The sequence below is a fragment of the Opisthorchis viverrini genome, assembly GCF_000715545.1.
Source record: "Opisthorchis viverrini unplaced genomic scaffold opera_v5_55, whole genome shotgun sequence".
Taxonomy (NCBI): domain Eukaryota; kingdom Metazoa; phylum Platyhelminthes; class Trematoda; order Opisthorchiida; family Opisthorchiidae; genus Opisthorchis; species Opisthorchis viverrini.
In genome coordinates, this window is record NW_008751709.1 from 1712448 (window position 1) to 1740318 (window position 27871).

Below are 27871 nucleotides of genomic sequence, written 5' to 3' on the forward strand. Positions count from 1 at the left end.
ATTTACTTGCTACAATGGACTTTTGCAATGGACTCTCGCGCAGTGCCACTTGCGGTTCCCTCTGTGCTTAGTATGCAACACTGGTGGGAGCTAAGTCGAGAGAAAGAAAAGGATAGGGGATTTCGAAAGCATCAGCACGAAAACAACTAAACAGTTGAAATTCGCGGTGGATAACCTAGTAGCCTTCCTCGCTCGTAGGAGACAGCTGAAGCTTGTATTCTTGGCTGGTAAGCCGGATACATACTGCACCCAGATGGGACTCTGTAGTTAGCCTTGGCATGATTTGCTTTGCTGTCTAGGATGGTAGTAATGGAAGGTCGCTTCAGGCACCAGCGTAAGCCGGACACACCAAGAGATATTGCTGCTTATCCATATGTCTACAAGTAGACAAATAAACAGCTAAGCACAATGGTGCATGTCTCGGTTTCTCTAGCAACCTGCACTGGTGTGAATTTGAGCGAAATTCATCCAGGCTTACGCTGTCTCTTTATCTAAGACGGTAGTCGGAAAAGCTCAGTTATGGCAATCAGTAATCTGATATCCTGAGATATCTAGGACCTTTCTGACAAAGTCAACTTGTTTCTTGGTATGGCATTGACGAACGCCGTGTGCCTCCCTAGCCCCAAAGTTTTCATCAACGAGGCCGTTACAAATCTAGCTTGCTTTGTCGTCACGTCTATCAGGTCCCAAGAATCCTTTGAGGCCTTCAAGTTCCAGCTGTCGCTCACAGATGTAGACTGACGAACTGGTAAATACCAGTTTTTGCTCCTCTATGTTGCCTGTCCCACGAGGCCAATATTATTGGCTTCCGAGCTTTCAGACTCTGTGCTGTTGCTTCTGCCAGTCCACCTCATTATATTTTGTTGTCTTGTCTTTACTCAAACCGGCACATTGGTCACCAACATCCTAGGTGGCTATTTCGAGACCATCGTCTCCATTCTGTCACTACGTGTTCATCGGAGATCGGTGTCCAGTACTTTTTCCATCCACTTGGTACGGAATGCTGTTCAAGGAGCAAATCTTACGCCAATGCGTGTGCCGCGCTTCACGGTCGTATGGGTTGACACGGAGACGCTTTTATTCAAACCACTAACTTGGGTTTTCTCCTACTTATTTCCAAATGAGAAAAATCGGCTTATCGAGTTTGGCAAAGTGCTATTTTAGCTCACAGTCGGACTGTCCAATCAAGAAACAGTGCACTACCCCACTGTAAAGGGAATGGTTGAACACTCCACCCGGGATTCAGTACGTGATAAGGGTGTTCTTGCAGTCTACGAACAGTTTAAGCTGTGCAGCCGCACTTGCCAATTTCCCAGCCAATCACTACAATATATGCAAGTAACAATATGATCACTGTAAACCTGAGAATATATACTTTGACCTGGTAGACCGGATTCCGTTCTGAAACATCCGATATTGTACAGCAAAGCCGATTTTTGGGCTGTTCAATGTTCACAAACACAGCTTCCATGACCACCTTTAGAATGAGATTGAAATAAGTCTGTGTAAGGACACAGTCCTATGTGTCACCTCTGTGAAGATTTGAAGTTGATCCACCGGTTTACACCTTTGATGTCATTCTGTCACGTAAGCCCGAACAGGACATAGTCATAGTCAGCAAGGGCTGCCCCTACCAGATCTTAGTTTGTCAGCAAGCCTTGGTGAAGTGTACAAAACGAGCGTACGGAGAGCGGTGATTTCCGGGGGACTTTTCTTACTGCTTCTTCGAAGTGGGTGTCAGGTGCACTATGCTGTGACTGGCATGGAAGTCCGCGGTCATGTTGACATCAAAAACCCTGTCCAATAGGACTCCCCAACTTCAGAGGACTGACTTCCGTGCACTTTTCAGGTGTGTCCTTGCTTCCCTTCTCACCACAATTTTTTTAGCATCTTTGAATTTTTATTGGACGCCCTTTTCGTACCAGATTAGGCGTTTCCGGTGGTCGGACCGCCATATTTGATAGGCAGCACGTTTTCCCCGGCCACGTTCCTACAGTTGCTGCATTTGCACTTCAGTCAGATGAAGGTTCGGTGATTTTCAGTTGTATTTGTATTGTATTTCACCTACTCGTAGGACTGTCCAGAAGCATGTTGGAGAACATGCAACATGCATCCACTAATTCTACGATTAACGTCTGATTCCCCTAGCCCTTCGGCATCTTGGTGCGTCGGTTTCAAAGAACCGTAAAATCATTGTGCTTTCACTGAAGTGAGGATTACTTAACATGTCTACCGCGTTTTCTCCAGCATATCTTCCTAACGCTGTGCACTTGCTGTGTCAAACAATTTCAAGCATCGGTCATTGATCAGGTGGCTGTCAATCTGTTTGCCTGAGCTTGGCAGTTTACTTGCAAACGTTGTCACCAAAGGCACGCAGTTAAAGAGAAAGTAAACAACGAAGCACGAACTGTTTCCTCGTTTGGTAACGAAACGTCTGCAATTGCGAAGCTCGGCGAACAGATAGATAGTCACCGGATCGACAAACGATGCTCGAAAGTGACACAGAAAGAAATATGCTGGGAAAAACGTGGTTGGCAGGTTAAGTTAAAGTACAATGATTTTACGGTTCATTAGGAGCGGCCAGCCAACTCTGGTGTACGAGGATGCTGAAACCCGATGGAACCAGATATCATTCGTGGAGTTCTCGGATAGCATGCTACCGCTTCGTTCTTTTTAAGACCTTTCAGATAGGACTAATCCCCTGAGTTCATTCAGGCTAATTTCGAATTTAACACCAAATTGGACTGCGTGAAAATCAGGCTTTGCTAAATGGAGATTCAAACTTACAAATACTGTAAGGCCAATACCAGTTCAAATGTCAGGCGGTCTTTGTGCATCACGTTCAGTCGTAGAATAGTAGAAATGACAGATATGGCTGACACTCACTTAAGCGCCTTGTTAGCATCCTCTTACTTTGCAAGGTGGTGGATAATTCTATACAACGGTAAAGCATCGGTGCTGAAAATAACGCTGTGATATCGATGATGATGATGATGTGCATTTCTATGGTCAAGTCGGAGGTACAACTGACAGAAACTGGGACACTTTGCCAGCTTGATAATCACGAAAGAGGGCAAAACCGGTAGTGTGTTTCCGAGGAGCTCGGATCAACCTCATACCCGTTGCTGTGTCAGGCACACATAGCTGTTTTGGCCGAGGAACACGTTCGAGCTGTCGTTGGTTCCTCTACATCAGCAGCGCAGCCACTGTCTCATCATCCATATTAACGACCAGCGTGCATGGCATCTCAACTAGCGTACACTCTGGGACGGTGGTCACAGTCGGACGATTGCAAATTCTATCCACCAAATTGATTTGCAACTGAGTGTATTCCTCGAACACAATACACTCCAGTTGTGACGGCACTCTCCCTAAAGATCCACTCCATCTTTCTGCACCGGCGCATCCCAGAAAGCGATTTTTCACTATATCGTCATACACTTTTGTCTTGCTCTCCGGCATCCGTCGCACAAGCCACCGTCCCTAGGCTCTGCACACAGTTCAAAGATGCACGGCTTAGTTGCAGTCGCTATACAGAAACCTTGATGTTTTCAGAAAATCAGCGGGGAGAAAACTGGCGACTGTATAGAAGAGTCACTCTCGCATATACTCATAACGAGTAATCATAGCGGTGAAGGTAAGCATACATTCTAATAGCAAAGAGATGTAGTAGGACCCCCCGGGTACCACCCTCACCGGATAGTTACGTCGTCAAGTTCCTTTCACTGACTTTGACCACCACACTCCCACAAAGTGAGGGCAATAATATCAACTCCTTACAGTGCTAACGCAGGAGGCTGCTTCGCAGAAAGTCACGCTTTTGGTTTGCTTGAAGCTACACAAGTCCTAGACACCTGACATTTCGTCTAGTTCAGTAAAATGACTTATGTCCTACTTAAAACAACAGAAAATGTTTGTGGGGTTTCTGTAATCTGCTTATGAAGAACGACTTTCAGAAAACAATAATTGCTTTGTTATTGTCCTATCACCACTTTCCAAAGCAATGGCAACTTAAAAATGCACCGATGTTCCTGTATTGAAACAGAATGAGATGATGACGAAAACGACCAGGAGGGCTGGAGAAGGAGTCGAAGCCATTGTAGGGATGCCCAGTAATCATGCGAAACTTTGCTTTTCAAGGTAATTTACCTCGTTTTCGAAACTAAGCAGAACCAACCACTTACTACCGTGTTCATTGAAACTACCTGTAGCAACTGAAATCTGACTTCTTTCTTCTGCACGTCTTCATGGAAGATTCTCCTCACATTTCTGTGAAAAATCGTTTCCCCGGGAGCCTCGTTTATGGACACCTTTTATTTACAGTAAACGATGTCTTTAGGACCATGCCAAACGTTATGCGCCTGAGAGTTATGGTCGGATTGCAGCCATCCACATCTTGAAGGCTACTGGGGTCAGACTTTCGCGGAGGAGGTTGTTTGAACCGAACTAGGTGATTGCAGCTTTAAGCTTGCTTATGCAAGTGACTGTCGGCTTTTTCCAGCAGAGCATGGAAAACGGGCAACTGTCGAACTCTTCTTATTGGCTCTTATCAAAAGGGCTTTTTTTGTTGAACTATCATTCTTATCAAGTTGTTTCCAAACCAAGTGATATTTTATTCCATTTTGTGGTCGCCGAGGGTGAAATTATGTCTAATAGGGCCGCTATCACAAGGCACCTGAGGCTAAAGCGAAGCGCATGTTGATACTTGTGAATCAGCGGACGCGCAAACCAAACTCAGAGCTAGCTAGCACTTGATTGGCTGCACGCATGTCAGTTCTTGTGTGACTCTTGCTGGTAGCCTTACCACACCGACTGAACTGAGCCAATCAAAGTCCAGTAAATGGACTGTCACTTAGTATGACAGGCGTAAGCGCGCCATTGCGCTACCCCTTTGTGGCTAGTTCGGAAACCTACCAACGCACAGTTTACAGACCAAGTAGCCAACCAGCGTTTCCGCTGACCGGTAGCAAGCGCAGCCGAAATGCGTGGTGTGTGGACTATCAGACTTAGGTCACACAAAAACCTAAATCACCAGGACTTTCCTATCTCCCCTGGGCCTTGCGTACCCGGGACCACTGAGGATACAGGTTCTCTGCCACATGCAGCTTGACATGTTGCCGTCTGCAGTAGACAACACCCAGTTAAAAGAAACAGCATTGCGTTGTTTGCTCGAAATGTCACAACAGCTGAGTCGTTCCGCAACCGATGTGTTATGGGATGGTATCCGTACACCAAGTGATACTGCACGAATCCAAACAGGAAGGCGAGGCGCTCGCGAGGACAGCGTACAATGTGATCCCCTTTTCCAAAATCTATCTAACCAAAATGTATCACAACCTGAGAGGCTATCGAGCAGTACATGTCACGCAGTAACGACATGGGAGCGGGCGGAGTTATTTGGTAGACAGTATATTGGAACGAATTTCTCCTCACCTCAATCAAAAGGACATGCGAACCTCACACCAGGTAAGTTTTTCAATGCTAAGTGAGCTCTGTATCGTCCCTTATTAATGTCTGGGTAATGGCCTTTAGCCAAACCAGGGAGGCTACGTCCCATCAGATACCTTTGTGTACGTAAGTGGTTGCTCGAACCTGTATGTTCGGTCCCGGTCGATGGTATGTGATCTAAATGAATTTCAGATTTCCTCGTTAAGCTTCTGCGATACAGTTTTCGACTGTTTCCATCGAGTATTATGAGATATACCACGCAAACTACTGGAGACGACGTGATGGTATCATGGGTGGCTAATGGCTAATGAGACGGAAGAAGCATAAAGGGAACGACTGGTTCCTCGTGACCATTCTGTGAAGTCGTTCCACGTTCCAGACGTTGCTGCTGCTCCTGTCCACATTTCCCTCCCAGACAGGTTTACAAATGTGTAAGATTGCATCTAGTTTTATGCCGGTCGTATCTGTCGAATTTGGACAAGACTCAGATAAAACAGAAATTGCCTCGTTCACATGTACGAACAGGGGATCGTAGGGACAAATGAATGTCTCCGCATCTTACTCATCACAATAATCAAAATAACATTACATATGGGTATTGTTTCCTTTAGACAGCGCTTCAAAATGTGCACAGATAGTCAGACCGTAGGTAGCTTGACTGAGAGGACACTTTTATATCAGATTTTTTAAGGGGAACCGCTTTCTGAATAAGGATACCGCTGGAGGTATTTGGATATCATTCGCTAATTTCATGCAATTTGGTTTAAAGCAGAACGTAAGGTTGTCGAAAACTCGGAAACTGCGCCTACCTGATTAGCCTCAAGAAGGGCGAAACTGGTCGTGGGATGTCGACGAATTTTCATCAACCTTACGAGTAGTGCATTACAAATATACATTTATCGCAGTATCTCGAATATCGTAACGACTGAAACGCGAGGCGGCCTGGTGCAGCACATTCAGTTGCCTGAGAACATCACAAACGAGAGATTCAGCTGGGTTCCAGGTCAGTCTCTCGAAAAACCAAATTAGTTTGCAAATGAGTGTAGTTGTGTAGTACTATATGACAAACCACTCCATCACTACTTGACTGACATCGTCCCAACGAAAATTGCCTAGCCCCATTGAAAACTACAGAATGTTTTCCCATTTATTCGCAGATTACTACGCGCACTAACATCTGGTTAGGTATGACAACGTTTCTCAAAATTACCCCATACTACCACAATCTTTGGTCAAGCTAAATCAGGTTATGAGCAGTGAATTTCCCTGTTGTTGTGATAGAGTAGTATCACTTTCAATATCATCAGTAGCCTTCGCCCACCAATCGACAGACATGTCTAGATCAATGAGGAAATTTCGTATATAAGCCATTCCTATCCTATGTGGATCTTTTACAGATAAGCCCCGCCAAAAAGTTAACCCCTGCCACCCAAAATAGATTAGAAAAAAGAGGACATGAAATTTGCACTTTTAGTTTTTATTGAAGAGGGTGAAATTGGGACATGTCATAAATAATTTGTATGAAAAGGTCCGTTTTTCGGTACCTTTGCCTCCAAACCAACTCACACCAGTAGCTGTCCGCTAAGGATCGGTGTGTGCCGCATTGGTTTTTACTCTGCATCTTGTAGACGTGCCAAAGAGTTTCGATGGTTTGTGTGTGAGCTCCAGTCGTTGGGTCCACAAAGTTTTCAGTATGATTAACCGTTTCATGAGTATACTTCATGTCAGTCATCGTTTTACTTCCTTGGTATGATACCCACATATCGGAGATGATGATTGAGCTGGGAACGATGCAGGCCTGGATTGTGCCCATCAAAGTGGCCGCAGTTCGATCTGGCATTGCATACATGAACATCTCTTTAGTTTCCCGGCAGATCCCTCCGAAAATCCACTGCTGGGGAAGGATCGCTCCAGCCAAGTTTCCTTTCGAAGACCGATTTCTTGCCGATACTATCGCATTACACCTCCACCTATCAGAAGCGGCTGAAAGTGTCATTTGGTGGCTTTGTTGCATAAACGTTGCTTGTGGATCACTCCGTGACTTTGCAAGAAGACGTATTACCGTCCCTTCGTCATGAACGAGAATTGAAAGCGTCAGAAAGTTCATTTAAGTTTTTAAGTCCGAACGGAGAAAATTTTTTCACAAAATGAGCCTAGATGGGAATGGGGATTTGTTCTCATCAAAAATAGGTCAAGATTGTGTGCGTACGTTAAGTTGGAGCTGGCAAAAAGTGGTGGGACTTAACTTTTCGCACATGCACTTTTTGCATTGGTGGCAAGAACTTATCTGGAAAAGATCCCTGTTTATTCTAGAGGGTGATATTGTCTCAGGAAGGATCGCGACTTAAAAAGCTGCTTCTAACTGAAATTGCCTCCTCGAAGAACCTCTTCTTGGGGAGCCATTATTTTCTATAGGAACAGCAAAAGACTGAAGTACGGAGAGTATGCATCAATTGGGCCTGTTCCGAAGAGTTTTGATCTCTAACTGAAATTGCCTCTTCGAAGAACCTCTTCTTGGTGAGCCATTATTTTCTATAGGAAAAGCAAAAGACTGAAGTACGGAGAGTATGCGTCAATTGGGCCTGTTCCGAAGAGTTTTGATAATTGCGATTACTATTCAGTCGTGTAAGTTGGTGATTTGACCTACTCTCATCACCACAGACCACACATTACTGAACATCGTGTGCTCCATGTGAGTGAGAGCCTAGATTGCATATCTGGTAGGTTCGGGTTCAATAAAGGTTGTCCGAGATATTCACATCTTGAGTTTTTCAGTAACCCCCCAATAAACTGCAATCTCCAGACTAGTGTTTCTGACCCCAGAGAGCTGCTTACACTGGATTTGCGATTACGATAAATCGAATGCAATATAGACCCAATGTGTTGTCATGACATATAACTCAGTTCTCGGTGTGAAACGAGCCCCCACACTGCCCGAGCTGGGCTGCTACATACGCACGATCAATTTTCCCGTCTGATGGCCTGATGGAATCGATGTCGGAACCGACAACTACTCAGCGATTTTTTTCACGTGTTCCTACACTGGTCACGTGATGCACACCGCAGCCAATGTGCTCACCGCAATCCCATTTCCTCTAACACCATCACCGAAGTGCGATCTGACTGGGTCGATTTTTCAGTGTGCATTCCCATGACCACAAATCCGCAACGGTAGCTCCGTCCAGGTTGACACACACCGTCTCACTTGCTTCAGTTTGGTGGTACTTGACTTTGTTGACTCTAAGACAATACAATTATCAACTCTATTGATACGAAACGAAGGGACCATTCAGAGCACATCTTACGGAACAGTTACAGGACAAGATCTTCAAAGATTCTCAAATCTCCTCACACTGCCAATACCACACAAGAGTCGGTTTTCAGCATCCCAATTAAACTAAATAAGATGGGAAACTTTCAAACATAGTAAAAACAAGAACAATTGGGGAGAATCAGAATACCAAATGATCGTGAGTGTACTGCACCGGTGGGACGGTGTACTGGCATTTGTGTTTATATCACTAGTCAAACCAGTCTTTTTAGCTGTTGACGAGCTTCCATGAGAGCCAAACTCGAGTCCGATCCTGCTGCACTTTAATGTGAGCAAACTGGAATAATTTCAAGAGTTACAAATGCTGCCAACCCCCGAGCTACCTACAGCTTATGTATCAACAATGTTTATGATGTGACAACCGCCTAGATCAATGAAACGGGACATTTCTATTCGCAGCGGTGGTTGTGTTCGATTCCTTGTCTCCGATCTGTTTGTTTGTATATGCGTCTCAAATACATATGCCATCGATCAGTGCCGTATTAGCTGCAGTGACCTGGAAACAGTGAACGAGTTCACCTGAAACCTTCGTTTATGATGTTCTTCAGCTGAATGAACTGCACATTCAGTGTTGCCTCCGTCTCATGTTTCAATTGGTACGATATTTCAGAGATCGCACGTTCTACAAGTAACAGATTACTCATATGGTTGCTGAAGCCTGACCGACAACCCACTATGGGTTTTGCCCTACTTGGAACTCATTAGGTACGCATAGACATTGTGTAATAAACTCAAAAGAAAATCGTAAACAAGAGACTCAGTTGGGGTTCAGTTCAGTTTCCCTTCAAAACTAAATTAGTATGCAAATGAGTGTAATTGGTGGATCGCGTCCGATTATTGTTCAACTACGAAAAAAATTTGACGGAAACTCGGGGACTGCGTCTACCTAATGAGCCCCAAGAAGGGAGGAACCAGCTATGGGCTGTTGAATGGTTGAATGGTTGGTTCAGATAACTGTTCGTCGCATCAGTTCAATCATCATCGAGTTTTGGTGACATGCTCATGCACGAATCTCTTAGTTGGCTGCGTTGTTCTCCCAGTCAGGTTCAACAATAGACCTCCGACTAGAGCGTGGAAGCAGTGAGATGGTCGGACAAATTACTTCAGGTGAAACAGAATAACAGTATCAGCTATTCTATAGAGGAGAAGTATCAGCTATGGGAACGCTGGCAACGGACATTTGTAGAACAGGGCAGAATAGACAGGCAGTATCAGCTATGGGAACGCTGGCAATGGACATTTGTAGAACAGGGCAGAATAGACATAACGAATTAGCGCTGACGTTTGAATAACCGATGGCCGAAGATACGGATCTTTCAAGGCCGCCAAGTTGGAATTTACCTTCTCTACTTTGGTATTCGTAGAACAAAAGCAACCTACTTCCCTGATCACAATGTGGTAAATTGAGAGGAATCTGTTGTGGATGTCGGCGCAACTTCACTGTTTGTGCAGTAACAGATCAATTGGTATTTTGTGCTAGATTAACGTATTTGAATTCATAACATCCACAAGGGCATCGCGGAAGATGAACGATCTATGGATGCTTGAACCGGGATTGCGACACGATTAAACTAACTCACAGACAAACCATTCAGTTCTTGCATCCCTCCTTATCAGAATAACCAGCAATCTGTCGTGGCCTAATAATACCAAAGATCTCTTTCTCCATCAGGCGCATATGTATAAACCTTATATTGAAGTTGTACAACCACTCAGCTCTTTATAAGAACAGATCATAAATAACTTCCTATGAAGTGACCTAAATATGTGCCTGTATCTTGAATCGGGTGATCTTTGCTTGTCTCGTTACGGTGATGACGATCTTGACACAGTGGTGCGATAACACGGAGTATCAATATCTTTCTAACCTACTGTCTACTGCACTAATCCACACCCTGTCAAGTTCTAGTAACTTGTAAATTTCTCAGCAAGTCATCTTTTTTGTACTCTTAACCAGACAATCAGCTCCTTAGAACATTGACAGTCAGAATGCCATTTTGTCGCTTCTTTCATGGAACGGAATCATCACTTTGAGAACTAGAAATTGTGTTGCGTTTTGGAGGGGACTGATTCCCTCAACTGGTTATTGCCATGACACCAAAACTGTCTCCTCTACAGATATACTTACAATCTTATGGTTAATTTACAGAGTGTAATTACAAAGTGTACACATTACACTTGGTTCTTATGCAACGGGTAGGAATAAGAATCCCTCTACGAATCATTTAGGTCGCCTGTTATATATGTACCTGTGCATATATGGTTAGCACTTACACATCGTGACAAAAGTCCAAGTCAGGTAAATCACAATTAACTTTGGTTACGTATACTTGTTCGTTTTTCTAGCAATTCCCGACGATTTTCTGGCATCTATTTCTACGGATATAGAGGAGGCTGTGTATATGCCATGACTGCAATCCTCTCTTTGCCACGGCCTTATATTTGCTTTTGAGTTTGGAGGATGCGCAATCTTGCAGGTGTATCGGATGTTGATTCCGACACCAAGTTCCCTCGACCCTTTAATGGTTGATGGGGTGACCGTGGATCTGGCCACAATCGATGCGACATCATCAATGCACTGTTGGGTGAATGGTAGGAGCTGTCTTCTTGGCGGAGCCCTGAATCCTGCAGGCTGTGTAGCAGTGATTTGATGAAGAAAACTTTCCGTTCAATCCTAAGTTCGAAGTAAAATATTCGTCCATTTAGTTGACCTCGTCTGTTTGAGATTAATAGGGGCTACCAGTCTGCAGGGCTCTTGAATAGGCTTTATGGTCAACTATGCTATCCGCGCCGTAACATCACCCTCCATCAACCCAAGTTTCCATCGGTGTAGAGTGACCAAAACTATCAAGCGAGGCGAGCCAAGTTTTTTTTCGGTCACCGCATCTGGAAATCTATCAAGTAATTTGGTTGAGAACCACTTTCTTCCAGATATCACTGGTTCCGAGTGAGAGATGTATTGAACACTGACAAGCAAATTCACCGGCAGGATTAATTTGGTGCATTGAACAGGAAATTTTTGGAGATGTGGAACGACTGGAACTTGTATCTAGCATGCAGATCCCGGTGGATTAACCAAAAAAAGCAGTCAGCTGTAGCACCCGTTCGGTGCCTAGCTGCCATGCCATGCGAAGGAAGCACGAGGGCTGGGATACCGCCAGGTTGCCCAAGCCTAAACAGGGGAAGTCGAGAGGCAGAGGTCGGGCTCGAACCATAGACCCTTCGGTCAGTAAATTCGCCCTCTAACCACTTGAGCCATCTCGCCCCCTTCCTGTGAATTATATGTCTTTCGACATCCGGAAAAGGCGCAATTCTAGAAGCAACTTACTTCCTTATCAACGTAAGCAAAAGTTGTCGCCATACCTCTGACCACGGCTTCTTAAATACCCCTGAAGAAGTGGTCCACCTAAACTTCGAAGACTCGTCATCATCACAGACAGCAATACATCACTTGTTGGACAGACGGTATATTGGACAGAAATGTGTTTTGAACATGTCTTCATGCCCAGTCCCATACTAAATGGGCCACCATGTGGCTTCAGGACATTGGGGATTATCCCACTCATCCTTACATCTTTGTGCGAAAGCCACGTCGATATCGCCTGTGGATGGACGCAGTGCACTTATCCGCCGTTAAGACAGCGTTTTTCTCCGGCTGTTACAGCTAAATCGATTAAAACTATCAAGCTGGAAATGAGGTTCTCATAAATTTGCGCGTTTTGTTTACACTGCATTCCTACCAACCGTCATTAACGAGGATGATATCACCACTTCAGCTGTTTGATCCACTGTTATCAGCTGTTATTCTCATTTATCCTATGGAAACCCACTTCATATCGGTTGTAAAGAATTACGAGCGGTTTCTTTGTACCAGGATGCAACTTGTCATGATCATCCTTTTAGATTGTTTTTCGTAAAACAGCGATGCCATTTCAGTGAATGCCCTGGGATTTTTTACCTGATTCATTTATGACTGATCATTTGTGACCTGGTTGCGCGATACCCCTGACTGGACCGTATCTCAGCTGAAACATGTGATGTTGAGGACCGAAACTGAAGTAAAACCATTTGCAAATCAATTTGGATTTCACGGGAGACTCAATTGAATCTCTCGTTTATGATGTCGAAGAGTTTTCAGCAACCTTGTGAGTAGTTTCCTTTATGAAGTAAAACCACCTGAACTGGAGAATTTTTTGCCATTGCGATCTATCTTAATTACCTTTCCATTCCTTTGTTCAATTTACTCACGAAAGATGTATGATGTGGACTCAGATCAGCACAAAAAGAATCAACCATGTTACTCATAAACATACAAGAGAATCGGTTATTTCACCAAAGTAAGCTGTGCATAGCTGGATAACATTTCGCCGCAAAATGACTAAGCCTTAGCGTTTCGGTCTCCTTAGCCCTGAGTTCCCGAATTGAAGTCAGATGCACAGTCTCGTTGTTAGCTCAGTGGATCAAATACATGTTATGTTCCCGCTCTTTCTTTAGACTAATTTATCGGTTAGGCTTTTGTCAAGACACCAAACAAATATCGAAAGCGACGGTGACTAGACCCTTTTATGTGATATTATAAACGATTTTGGCTCCATCCGGTTAGCTTCAAAGTTTGTTTCCGCAACGAATACCTGCTCTGCTGGTCCACCAGAAGTGGATTTCAATCAGCCCATCCTCTGTTATAGAGCTGCAGCGTTTCAGTAAGTTGAAAATTCTAGGCAGCGTAACGCGACACATCATCACAAACACAGTACCCTGGCAACATGAATTCGCTCCGTTCCTTTGCTCCCGCCACCCGCTAATTTTGATTAGGACAGCAGATTGGGAACACCCAGAACCCATGCATCATTTGGTGGGTGCGTCTTTTGTCATCTTCGTAAAACCAAAACGCATAGAAACCAGACCGATTACACATTGCGTTGTGTTGCAAAAGTGTGTGAGGTGGTTTGGACGTAAGACACCAGGCAAATTTGATGTCCCCAGTCACCGTGCACGTGGACATGTTGCAGCCGTTCGACTTGCTTCGATGACTTGTGTGTGTGTAGGGTTGTATCGCCGATTCGCAGACCATCAAGATCTGTTTAATTGTCAAGACAATCTCACCCAACCAACCAGGTAAACGCCACTTTACAAACACGGCAGAAAATGTGTAAACACTTTGAAAACTTTTAAACCGTTGCGGTTCTTTTGAAGTCGATCACATCACGTGGAATGACCAAAAGAATGGAGCGACACCGCGGACTACGTTGATTAGTCCCACTTTTCGAAGCTTGAAAATCCTAACAGCGAGTTAATTAGTTGGCGGATGAAAGCCGATGGTTATTTTTAAAGTGACACACGGCATCGATTCATGAGGGTTCTACGTTCTGGCAAGAGGACAATATATGTCTGGTCCAAAGTACAACCGTTCCCTGCTTCACTCAAGGGTTTGGAATCACGTGCTCACATTTGTTTTTTCCAAGCTCTCCCTGAAGACTACTTGGACAGCTAGAGTAGTAATGTGCTTCACTTAGATGAAGTTAACAAAGAAGACGCTATATATTTTCATAAAGGAAACTACTCGCAAGGTTGCTGAAGTCTCTCGTGAAAACTAAATTGAATTGCAAATGAGTATTTCTTGAAAACAGTGCAATTTGGGTTCATGTAGATCATAAGGTTGACGGGAACTCGGGGACTGCGCCTACCTGATGAGCCCCAAGAAGGGCGAAGCCGGTCATGGGCTGTCGAAGAGTTTTCAGCAACCTTGTGAGTAGTTTCCTTTATGAAAATATACTGCGATATCTCGAATGTTGTGCCAACTAACTCATGAGGCGGCCCGTGTGCAGTACATTCAGCTGGAGGACATCATAAACGAGAGATTCAATTGAGTCTCTCGCGAAAACCAAATTGATTTGCAGATGAGTGTATTTCTCGAAAAGAAGACGCTATTTTTATAAAATCTGAGTGCATTGACAGCGCTTGCTTCGGTAATTTACATTGATGCTTTTATTAGGTGGTTCGGAATGAGGCCATGTTCGATGTTCGGGTAACAGTTTTTATAATCAAGTTTAGAAGACTTACTCGCAGGGGCAGCCAGAGGTTATGCTTTGCCTTTTTTAACGATGCGCGATATGTAGACTGAACAAGCGCTTATGCATTCAATGTTTTATCAAGGTCAACAGCAGTCTTAAAAGAGTACTTGGTAGATGTTTTAAATGGTCTCACTCAACCAACCCCACGACAAACCAGAGTGATGCGGACAGCTCAGTGTGCATGCTAACCACGGAATAGAGGGTGCTCTCTCTGCGGAGCCTTATGAACATTTGGTTGATGAACGGCGTTAGAAACCACTCTGCTGTGGCATGCCCACCATTTTTATCCTACCCCCGACTGCGGTGTTCACCGTCCGAAAGGACTTGAACTCGTTGCCACACTGGCTTTCTGCCTTCTACTTTGCTCAAGAAAGAACTAAGATTGTCACCTCATACAAACAACGAAATTGGATAAAGCTTGCGTTGAAATTCCTCATCAGTTGCAGCCACATGCGATTCACTGCATGACATTATTGTATTACAATTCACATTCGCATTGGCTTGCCTAAATCCACAGTAAAGGAAGGAGCACGTTTATTCGACAAGCAAGTTTTGAATGGCAATGCTCTAGAAAGGAGAAGTCCTCACATGAACAAAATACACTCATTTGCAAACAAATTTGGTTTTGCGAGAGACTCACCTGGAACCCAGCTGAACCCCTGTTTGTGATGTTTCCAGGCAAGTGAATGTGCTGCACCAGGCCGCCTCATGGTTCAGTTGCTACGACACAAATGATTGTATTTAGCTAATTTCGTGCAATTTGGTTTCAAGTAGAACCTGATGTTGACGAAAACTCGGGGACTGCGCCTACTTGATGAGCCTCAAGAAGGGCTGTCAAAGATTTTTCAGCAACTTTATGAGTAGTGCAATACGAAAATCCGCACATCTTAAACGGTCATTTTAGTTCAATGGACCGCCAGCATGTATCCAACCGCAAAAGGTGCGTTTCTGCTTTCGGGATAGAGGGTTACTTCTCATTAGAGCTCAAGATAGCTCATTGGCTAAGACGCGAACGTCTGACCTGAAAACCCATGGTTTGAATCCAACCTCGCCATCCCGACTGCTCTTTTCTGGGCTTGGGTAACCCGACAATACCCACGCCTTCGTATTCCCTTCGGGTGGCATGACAGCTGTGCACCCAAGGGATGTTACAGCTGAACTTTATTAGAAGTCAGAACATCCAAGGAACCATCGCTCATTGCTGTCAATATGGCTAATGAGATTAGTGATAGGCAGAATCACATGTAAGCCACATCAGGACACTAATAAATTACGGTCCCACATGTTTACCTCTTACAGGGCAACCTCTGACATTGAGGTTTGATGGAAACCACCAACTACCATAGTAAAAACCAAGTGATAACTGGCCGTATTATTTATCTCATTTTGTGGTCCGATGTCATGGATGGTGCAGGACTTGTGACCACTCAGTTTGAGACAGTTTCACTTATTGCTCGTTTATGCTTGACTGTATATCACCCTACCGAATTCTACCTGTAGTTCGCCCACCGTGAGAGTAAATAGAAGTACATGGGTATCGAGAGTAAAAGGATGAGGGAGTCTGAGGGGATTGATGTTACCGGAAGAACATTTATAGAAGTTAAATCGCACACAAACCGCTATCTATTGATGAAGGTAAACGGCGCATTACCACCGAGCAGGAAGTCACACTTCAGGATTCGCTAACACCAATTCATCCAAATGTGGTCTTGAGTGCGCTAAGCATTGGTTTGCTAGGCGACATAACAGAGGCATCGCTGCATCTGGAAATCGATTACTGTCCCCCTACTGTCCCACATTTCGCACCACTGTTTGTTTTATTGACAAAACTTTGAAGGGCACATGAACGTAGCGTCGTCGTTCGCTTATTTTTTTTATACACAGACGTGTTTTTGTTTGTTGAGCTGCTGTACGCAGCTAATAGCTACTCGTTACGTTGACTGGTAAGTGGAGTGGTTCCTGATATCCGATCGATCACTGGTAGTTGGCGCATGTTAACAAAATAATTGTGTTTCAAGTAGAACATAGGGTTGACGGAAACTCGGAGACTGCGCCTATCTGATGAGCCTCAATATGGGCGAAACCGGTCGTGGGGTGTTGAAGAATTTTCAATAGCCTTATGAGTAGTGCGCTATGTGTTAAATTCTCTTCTTTAAATGATGTAATGATGGGACTGTCTATATGTAAACCTCACTCTCATCCGCAGGGCCACCACAGCTGTCGCCACAAAAGGTTCCAGCTTATCCGACTGTCCTTACACCCCAACAGCCATCAAACCCAGTCGTCACCGATATGCCATTTTCTTGGGTATCTTCTTGCTCCACGAATGAGGCTGTGAATCCGTACTACTTCTCCATCTTATTCGCTTGGCTCCGAGCATTTACCTCCGGTACAGCTTTCTATCTGGGTAATTCCATTCCTCAAGTGATGTCACCCGGAGAACAGATTAGACAACCCCCAAATTTGACAGCAGCGCAAGTTCAACCTTCTTCGCCACCGAATTATCAACGGCAAAAATCTTGTAATCCTGGAGATCTAGCATCGAGGTATAATTTACTAAAGACCAAATTGCAAGAGTCCGTCACAGCATCATCTCAACCCAGTGCTTTTCAAAGCGCATCCCCAGTAGAAGTGCAAACCACAAGATCCGCCCAACCAACCGGTGTTCATCTACAGCCAGGCCAGAGCAAGGCCACACGTCACAACGGGACTTATCCTATACATATGAATCACAAACTTCCTCCAACCTCAACAGTTCCTCAGTTCACCCGGAGCCCATTTGATGAATCGCTGGAGCTGTTTCATCAACAACTATCTGCAAAACTTCCGGAATCCAGGAAAGCCTTACATTTAGATGCCTCCAGTGATCACTTGCTGCGATTGTTTGCCACAGTGGATGAGACCACCAGCCCGGAAAATTACTCGTACCCAAAACCCACTGTCTTACAGTCCGCGGTCAAATGGAACCCAGAACACGTAGAAACTGTCACCACGACCAAGACAAAAGGTAGGTATGGTTGGTAATGAGAACCCCTGATATCGGATAAACTTATCCTGGTGTTTTAATGGTTTGTTCGGGCAACTAAGATATCCCCATTTCAGAGGTTTCTTGCTAAGGACTTCTATCGTCTAGATTAGCTGTTCTCAAACTTTTACCTCACCCCACAAACGTGAGCATCACTGCAATCAGTATAGGAACACTAAAACACTGGCACCTCTCGGGAACGATCTGTTCGAGAAACGGAAACACCTCAGACGTGGAGCAGTAGCCCTTCCCCCCCCCCGAAGTAGTCCGTCCTGGTTTGGGACTACTGTACATCGAACACATGACTAATGCCGCGGGTGTGTTTCGATGGGCGGACGGACGTCCTCCTATCAACAGGAGGATGATAAATAGCCAGAAAAAACCGAGATCATCAAGCCTATCGCGCTAAGAAGTTCTTTCGCACTAGATGCCGTTTTGAAAACGCAGAGTAGAGATTGGACCTTCCCCAAAATCCATTAGGCGTTCACAAGGTTGTTTTTGTGGTCAAAAGTATCATTTTGGATTCATTCGGTTTCTTCGTGGTATTCGTGATTATATTTTCTCGTCCTTGGCTAATATCATTCCTAATGATTGCATATTTTCAAACTAGGTTGCCTGCTCCAGATGGAGAACAATACTAATGAAACTTAAGTAGGACGGAATCAGTCGTGGTAGCCGAAGGGACTTCAGAAACCTTGAAGGTGGTGTGCTCTGTAACGCATAATCTCGAATATCGCATCACCTGTAACTTGAAGTGGCCTTTGTGCAGCACATTCAGTTGCAGGGTATCATAAGCGAGTGATTCAATTAGACTTAATTTAGGCCTCCCGTCAGAACCGAATTGGTGAGCAAATGAGAGTACTTCGCGGGTTTCGTAGCGCTGAACAGGCGTAGACTCTTACAGTCGAAAACCGTGACCCACTGTTCCACTGCAGTAATTGCAGATGCATTCGAATGGTGCCTTGCACAATTAGGTGCTGACAGCTGTCTAGATGGTTCACACATGACGGATCGATAGGCATTTTGAAGAACGGAACAGCCACGCTGGTTGGTCACAAACATCCCCGGCAGTCATCGAAAACTCTGCCCGTTTTGCAGAATGTACGCATGAAGTAGACAATTATTGGTTGTACACTCACGCTCACACCAGGACCTGTCCCAGTTAATGTCCGTTAGCTGTAAGAATTTTTTGACCGAAAATTTTATGAAAAAACTGAAAAATACTTTAATTCGAAATTAGCGGTGCGTACTGCACGACTAGTTCTCAAACTCACCATTTTTATCAATGTAAATGTATCAGTGTAAATGTATCGTTACTATTCGCTTACTCTTCAATTACATTCCCTATAGTTCTCCCCTTTCTCATTTGTGCATCCCTCACGTCCTTCATACTACCTAAAGCTTCTCCCCTAGTCATCATCAGTAAAATGGAAATCTGTTTCTCCCCTTGGAGAGAAATATGGTGAATGTAATTGAAGAGTAACTAAAGAGCAATGATACATTCTGTGAATGGGTTCGGACCGGGGAGCAATGAGCTTTTCGACAGCATAGTTCCAAACCAGCTATCTTTTAAACTACTACGGTACACCGGCTAAACGTAAAAGATGAAAGAGAAAATAAGCCCTCTGGATGCATCGGAGATAACCTTAAACCCATCCAGTGAGAGTTGTTGTGACAATATGTGAACTACCAACAACTCTGTTCAAGGAGAAAACAGTCATCAAGTGCTTCCACTCTTTTTACCTCAACCGAACAGGATCAGTATTCTAACTATTCACGAACCCTCGAACTCTTGTTCTTCATGAGCCATAGGAGATGGGCCAAGCAGGCAATCAAGATATGAATGAGCAAGAATGAACCTCTTTACAGCGACCACCAATGGGACTGATCTAAAACATTCCCTCCAAATGAATGTGGCACAATGTCACCCATACATTTAGTCATTAGCAAATCTGGAAGTTTTTAGTACGAACATGGAATTCGGTACATAACAATAACTGGAAGAATTTCGCAGAACCAAGCAAAATTGTGTACAATGCAGAAAGCCTCGTTTTAATGAAGCATGTCATATAAAGAATGGTTTTTCACGGACCGCTGATATAAGTGTTCCTTCCCTATCCAGTCCTCCCAGTAGATAAGACAACCTGCTTTATGAGGGCATCTTTACTTATTAACGCTGTCGAAAACTCTTCCATGACCGGTTTCGCCTTTCCATTTCGGGCTCATTAGATGGACGCAATCTCCAAGTTTCTGTCAACCTTACGTGAACCCAAATTAGCCGGAGTTCGCCAAATACTCTCAATTGCTTACAAATTTGGTGTTGAAATTGAGTTGAAGAAAATCAGTACAAACGAGAGATTGGGAGGCGAGTCTCCCGTCAGAAATTCTTTGCATTATTGTTGATTAAAATCAGCGATTTTGAAATAAGAGCGTGTTGCTGCTTGTTTCCACGCACACAAAAAAACTTGCCAGTGTCAGAATTTTCGCACAAGTTATGACAGCTGAGATTATCCCTTTTCCATTCTACTTATCGTGTTAAGCGTTTAGCATACACGACAGTTTGACCTCCCAGGCCAAATATCAAAAGTTTCTTTCTACTTCATAGGATTCGATTTCAAACATCTGGCCAGATCTTGCTTGGAATCAGAAGACAGGCAGACCGACTTGGATAACAGGATCTCTGTCGAATGGACTCGTGCGAATGATCTAGTTTCAAGCAAACCCGCCCGTGGTGGAACCCCTGCAAAGTTAGTAACTTGCATTCTGCTTATCTAACTTATTTCTGGTGTTTGACAGGAACTGTCTCAAATGTTTTGACAAAGGGGATTCCCTACTGAGATTTGCGCGATGTAGCCTGCGCGTCAGACTCAGATGACTGACACTTCGCTAATTAACTCAGTTTTTTATACTTTATTCACTAATGTATTCAACCGTTGAATCAGCGGTGCACGGGTGATCCAACGCATGAGTGACGCAGTACTGTGCTCAGATGGTTAGTTTTTTCCGTCGGGGCTTGAAAACACTGACATCTGTGGAATAACAGGTCTACATCGGTGGTAGAGGCTATCTCCTGTGAGTATCAGTTTACAGATCAAAATTCTGGATTTGAAACGAGCCACCAGATAGCCCATCATAAGTTTCACCTGCTTGAATCTCTCAGTAGGACTGACAACACACAGTCCTAGAACTAGCTCAAGGCCAATACTCCGGTCCGATTGCATCAAATTTACACTAATCCGTGGGATAAGTGGATGGCTTGACGATCCGCTTAGTGTAGGCCACTGGTAGCATGATCTGTCCTATGCCGGGGTCCACTGACAACGTCTGTTGTGACAAGCGCGCGCCATTCGCTGCAGAAAAGTACAACATAACATTCACCAGTTGGCAGGCCAACCTGTTTATCACAGTTGTTGAAATTTGATATCCAGAACAAGCACGTTCCTATGCATTGTTATGGTGTTGTGAAAGCCAATGGAATACCTTTCTGCTTGGCAAGGTTTTCGGTACCGACCAAATGAACACGGGAAATCAAGTCTATACAGAGAACGCCAGGGTTCAAGAGCAATACAATCAATCTAAGCATGACCAAATTGCCGTTTTGGGGTTATCTGTGCTTCAGAAAATGCGAACAAGGCACAATGAGGATTGGACGTATATATCTTTGTAATCTAGTGATTTCGAGTATGTTACAGGGCAACTACAAGGAAAAATAAGTGGTTTGCAATTCGTGTCAGTGCTTCCGACGGCTATTCACATCAGGATATCTTTTTTTTGTTTACAGAGTGAAGGTCAAGTGCGGAACAATAAAGGAAAAGAAGGAGGGGAAGCTTACTCAGAACCCCAGGAGAAGGTGAGCAAATTTTACCAAGTAGCCATTAATAAGATTAGAGGCGTTTACGTTTCAGACGACAGTTTGCGTTGGTCAGTGGCTGTTCACCAAATTGTTCCTCAGTGTATCATCGGGTGAAATTTTATCTCTCAAACATTTGAGCTCGTTTTTGTCAAATACTAGAGGTATCGATGAGGAAACAGTTCGATCGCCCCAGTGACTTGAGTAGGTTGCTTTTGTCAACAACTAAATACACAACTTAGCGTAATGTACAGGCTAGTTTTCACAACACAGAACTGTTCATCTGGAGCAGCAAATATGGCTCCAAATAGTCCGTAGAAAGTCCTTCCGTAGATCTATATCTCTTTCTGTTGAGCTACATCAGCTCTGAGTGACGTTCATCACATTTTACTTCGTATCTGGGACCATCGATATCCCTTGGCTTCACTAATAACTAATCAGGTGGTCATTGGTCTGTTCACTGAGTTTGGCGATAGCTTGAAAACGTCTCGTTACCAGTCGAGGAGACGACATTGTCCATCGGTGACGAACGAAAAGTCTCCAAGCTAATTATCAAACTCGACGGACAGATCAACACCCACCTCATCACTTACCAGTAAACGCATTTGATCTGCCAATATTTCCACATATTGCCAAGATCTTAAAGCTAGAAACAGCAACAAACGTACGTACCCGAAGTCCTCATTTTTCAACTTACAACGTACAACTAAGCTGAAAAATGGTTTATGTGTAGCGTACTCTAAAGGTGTCTATTTACTCGACTGCCACCGAAGCGTCAATGAATTCTGCTATTCTTAGTGAGATCGATGTGCCCTAATCTGTCGTCTGATGACTTTACCATGATGCTTTCTGAGCTTCCTCAAAGAAGTAGAAGGAACCCGGCAAGATGAACTCATCGATACTCTCTGTTTTATCCAAGCTGCTCAGTGTTCCCGTATGGGCGTCATTTTCCTCTACTGTACCTATCCAGGTAACGTGACCATGACATGAACTATCACGTGGTCATCACTGTCCCATGCGTGATGCATTTTCATTCGTAGTTTTCACGTCGCTCGAACGACTAGCGAACGTTCATTGGCCGATATCTACCTATTTCCAGTTACTGCTTCAGGAACTCAGCTCTACCGAAAACCGTTTGACTTTAAAAACATTACGGGCTCCAGTGCCTCTGAGGGGATCTAAATGCTCGACAGTCTAAGCTTCTCGGTTGCTCGTCACGAATAAGCCCATGGTACACGCTGTCACGACGGCAACAAAGGGCGTTTTCGTAATAGTTGCAGCCTCTTGATAAGTATTGAGGTCATTCTCAAGTGTATGCAATCAGTTTTTGCAGCGTCGGCTTCTAACCCTTGCATACGTCTTATGTTGGTTGCATGGGACAACAAATTTCCAGAATGGACACCTCGATATTTCTAATCCAGAGATTCTTTGCAAGAGAGCAATCCATTAGGAAACGCCAAATCTAAGCCTTCCTAAGGATGTCAGCAATATCCACTCCACACTTGTGTTTGTTATCAAACTGAACAGGAATTGGCTTGAACATGCTGGAGGTCACTCGGTGTACGATTTTTTCTTAAAGTTAGATGTCAACCTTGAAAGTTCCATCGTCTTGTGGCTGAACAGTAATGTGATAGATTTGAATTCCATGGGAAAACCTGACTTTTCGATGTCCATTGAGAAGCTTTTCAACAGTCCAGTAGATGGATGCCCGTTTGACAGCTTGATTAGTTGGAAGTCTCCTACTCTGTTTCTCATCTGAAAAACGATTCAGCTTAATCTTTATGGTTTTATGGTCCTACTGAAAAAGCAGCAGAAATTTCCTACTAACTTTGGAGAAACGTTCTTTTTTATGAGATCAAATCTTCAGGTTTTGACCGTTTCTGCGTCCATCAATAGCCGCGTTAATCAAAGGGGTTGCATCCGACTCGGTGGCCGATTGTACAAGGACATTCCCCACCCAAATTCCCAGCATTCGAAAGCAAAGTGAGACAAAACCGAGCCAACCTGTGCTGAATCGCCGGGAATTATCGTACATTCCTTTTGTTCTTACCATAGAGCATTAGCACTGCTAAACCCATAGAATTCGAAGCCCCAACAATTCGAATAGTAGTAAGTGGACATTGTATATTTGTAATTCTGTCGACGAATACTCTCTAGCGTGGAGGCATATGGGAAGCGTCGGTATAAACAACAGTTTCGGATTTTCGGACGAGACAAAAAACCCGAACGAATCGGCTAGCAGGTATTTTAAAGTCGTTCAGACACAAATAAACGCAATGAATAGCCGTGTCATGGTTGAAACGTCATTGACTTCCTAAAAACTTCAAGTGCTTGGTGGCGATAGGCAGCTTGGGAAAAGAAGGGGTGTCTTACCGGATGAAACATGAGTTGACTTGATGCAATACGTTCAGTTGAAGAATTTCATAAACACGAGGTTCAGCTGGACTTAGCTGGGTCTCCTGTTAATACCAGATTGGCGGGCGAGATGGCCCAAGTGGTTAGAGCGCGAATTCACTGACCGGAAGGTCCGTGGTTCGAACCTGACCTCTGCCTCTCGACTTTCCCTGTCTAGGCTTGGGAAACCTGGCAGTATCCCTCCTTCGGGTGGCATGGCAGTTAGGCACCGAAAGGGTGCTACAGCTGAATGATTTTTTTAAAATACCAGAATCGTGCACAAATGAGAGTATTCGTCGAAATCAAGAGTGCTGTTTGATCTGCTCCATTCAATGACAATTGATGTGGGAAGTAACTGAATTTCATTTTTATGGTCCTTTGAAACCGACAGAACACGAAAGCAGTACATATGTCGCTTCTGCCTACGCCAGTTTACCAAATCCTACAACTTGTTGATTCATGAAAGAACGCACACGAACGAGAGGCCATTCCCGTGTGATGTGTGTGGCAAGGCGTTCCGCAGACAGGACCATCTTCGTGATCACAGGTAAGTGTGGTTGCGGTTTCATTCGCCTACCGACTTCATGACAAAGCAGGTCTGTTTTTTTCTTCAAATAAGCCCATTGCAAGTACTTTTTAGGTGCGAAGATACGTAGGTTGTACAAAAGTAGCTGAGTGGCCACTAAATTACGGGCAATATCACAGTGATGCGCACATCGTGCCGATATTATTTCGTTAGCGGGGGACATGTCTGGCGACGTTCCTCTTGGGTGGACAACAATTAGAATCCGTCTATATGAATCCTTTTGCTTAAGAAGCCTTCCACGGAATGTGGAGAAAAATTTCAATTATCACACTGGAAATACCCTGGAACTTTAGCAGTTTTGCACATGCGAACCAGAGACATATCCTAGTCCATCAAGCCCACACGGACGCAAAATGATAGATAACTGTTTTCATTTGTTGCAATTTCTGTGTGACTACTCTGTCGTCGAATGAGAATCGCGAAAGATGTTAATAGAACGAGTGTAGAATGAGAATAGAAGTTCAATTAACTAATCTTAACTTTTGGAACCCAGTAATTAGGGAGTTATCGAGGATTGCTTCAAAACGCTTTCTATCTTTAGTCTGTATCGCAAGTGTGTTACAGGTTCCCCAATAGACTACCGAGGTCATTTCCAAAAGGACTTGTTTATATTGTAGGATAAGAGGGAATATGACTGTCAGTCGATTGGTAAAACTAGGCAACGGGCAAAAGAAACTGCTCTAGTGATCGGGCGAGGAAGAAATAGGATTAGTTTCACTGGAAACTATGTACCGTATTTCTTTATTATTCATTATTTATAAGGTTTCGACAAATACACTCGTTCGCATATCAGTTTGGTCTTCGTGGGAGATCCGACGAAACCTCTTCAACTGAATGTGCTGCAAAAAGGGCACCTTATTTTTAGTTGGTATTAATTTCGAGATATCACAGTATGTTCTCCCAAATGAGTCTTTTCCTTTATGAAGATATACTGCGATATATCGAATATCGCACCAACGTGAGGCGGCCTTTGTGCAGCACATTCAGTTGAAGAGTAGAATAAACAAGTGATTCAGTTGAGTCTGTCGTGAAAACTAAAGCAACATGCAAGTGAATGTATTAGTCGAGATCTGTGCAATTGGAGTTCAAGTAGTAGATGGAAGTTCGGGAACTGCGCCTATCCGATGAGCCCCAAGAAGGGCGAAAACGGTCGTGGGCCGTCGAAGAGTTTTCAGCAACCTTGTGAGTAGTTTTTGTATGGTTGTTTGAAAACTCTTCAACAGCCAATCATACCCTTTTTGGGCTCAACAGGCACAAGCAGTCTTCCAGCACTCACCAATCATGTTTCCTATCCAAACACCAATTTACACGGAAGCGTAGTTTCTTCCAGAGGGAAGTAAAATATTCCGTAGTGCAGACCTTGTCTCCTCGAGGTATTCGCTCCTTCTTGTGAAGTTTCTCGCAGAAACTAACTGTGACTGATGAAATATATGTTTTTACATGCTTGTAGGGCAAGCGATTTTCTTCTGGTAGCCTTTAGTTTGGCCAGTCACCACTCCCGATATGGAGGATTTGACCAGCGCATAGTGCATCACAGCATGCGTACCCCACAACGTCATGCATGAGCTTACAATCTGTTCTCCAGTACTGAAATGCATAGCGTACGGCAATCGGCCGGACAGATAGTGATTGGACAAAAATTCGATACGTGGTCTCTAGGCCTGTTGAACATCGCTTAGTTGACAATACTCCCCTTAAAACTGACTGACAAGATTCTCAGTACCTTTCCAGAGAGCATTGTAGTGTATTAAAAAGCTGTTCCCTCTCTAATCGTATTTCAGCTATGGTTCAGGTTGCAAACAAATCTATCGAACTTAAGAGGTCTTAGATGAACCAGTCAACTACATTTTCTGTCTCACGTTGTTTAGCCGTATGCTACTCATCTGTATTTTGAAAAAAAAACCCGCAGGTTTACTCACAGTAGCAGAAAACCCTTTCCGTGCGACATTTGTGGCAAAGGATTCTGTCAGTCACGAACTTTGGCACTACATCGAACTACCCATCAACAAGGCCGCACAAGTCTGTCCAACTCCAAGTGGAATGCACGCGAGGTGCACTAAACCAAAACGTCCCTGGGATTCGAATCTAGCTGCTTTTCATTCATTTCAAACCAGGGATGAGTGGCTTTCACGTATATCAAACTAAAATAGTCTGTACTATCCCACAGAATCCCGTCCTGTATGTATAACTTCCCGATTAGTTGCCTCTCACCTATGTTCAGATTTTCACGATACTAACCTGCCTTTCCGATGCACTGACTTACGTTTGACGCTACAGATTGGGTTGGTAATGTGGTGATTGGGTTGTTGGGATGGAATCGAACGATATTTCATAGTCCCGGAACGAGCATTGATGTGTGCTGGTATGCAAAGCCACCTACTGCAACAGGTAGTCGAGTGAAACTCTAAGTTGACTGTGAGCATTATTCTTTTTTCAGAGTTTCAAAACTTAGAATTCATGATGCCATTATAATACCTGTGCAACAAAACACTTTTAAATCAGTTGACGCGGTTGAACAGTGCGTCATTCTTACCGAAAAGGAAGGAGTGGGTTGGTAACGCGCGGGCTAATCAATCGTGTCAAGCGCGATCACATTAGTAACGCACATACACATAAAAACTGGAAAATTTATTTTGTCTGGATTTCTCGTTTTTTTTAGTGTGTGTGTGTCTGCACCCGCTATCTTTGTTTCATGACTGCCAACCCGGTCGGCAACCGAATTACCATGTCACCCATCCCCCAATCATACGAAGATAGCCCATTCACCTCCCAGATAATATTCGTTGTCAAATTGAGCACCTACGCGACAGCTGCACAAACATCGGCACTCCCGGAGGTGTCGGCATTTATGGGTACGTGTGATGATTAATGGCCCAATTGTGTAAGCACCGTTCGACTCGGTAGACACACCGCGCTTGCGCATGCGGGCGGGGTTGACATGATGGTGGGTTTGTATGCTGACTGTGTTGGCGCTGCTGCTATATTGGGGTTGGAAAGCCTGAGGACTAACCCACCTATTCACCACTCTCACCCCATTCGGACAAACTGGGTGGGGTAACTGAAGTAACGCCGACTGCCTACAGTAGCTACGTTCGCCATTCAATGGCCAATAGAGGTAGCGCTCGTCGCGACCAATAGACCAGACCGTAATTTGTCATCTTCATTT

General features: G+C 44.2%; 1 protein-coding gene across 1 annotated transcript; it reads left to right on the forward strand.

Annotated features, from left to right (window-relative positions):
- Positions 1–5045: 5045 nt before the first annotated feature.
- Positions 5046–26933, forward strand: T265_03639 (hypothetical protein; the record flags this gene model as incomplete). The annotated part of the gene is made up of 6 exons (XM_009168174.1): positions 5046–5466; positions 17057–17857; positions 20481–20622; positions 21657–21725; positions 24511–24666; positions 26615–26933. The coding sequence occupies 6 exons, from the start codon at positions 5100–5102 to the stop codon at positions 26763–26765; spliced, it is 1686 nt and encodes a 561-aa protein (XP_009166438.1).
- Between the last annotated feature and the right edge of the window lie 938 nt (positions 26934–27871).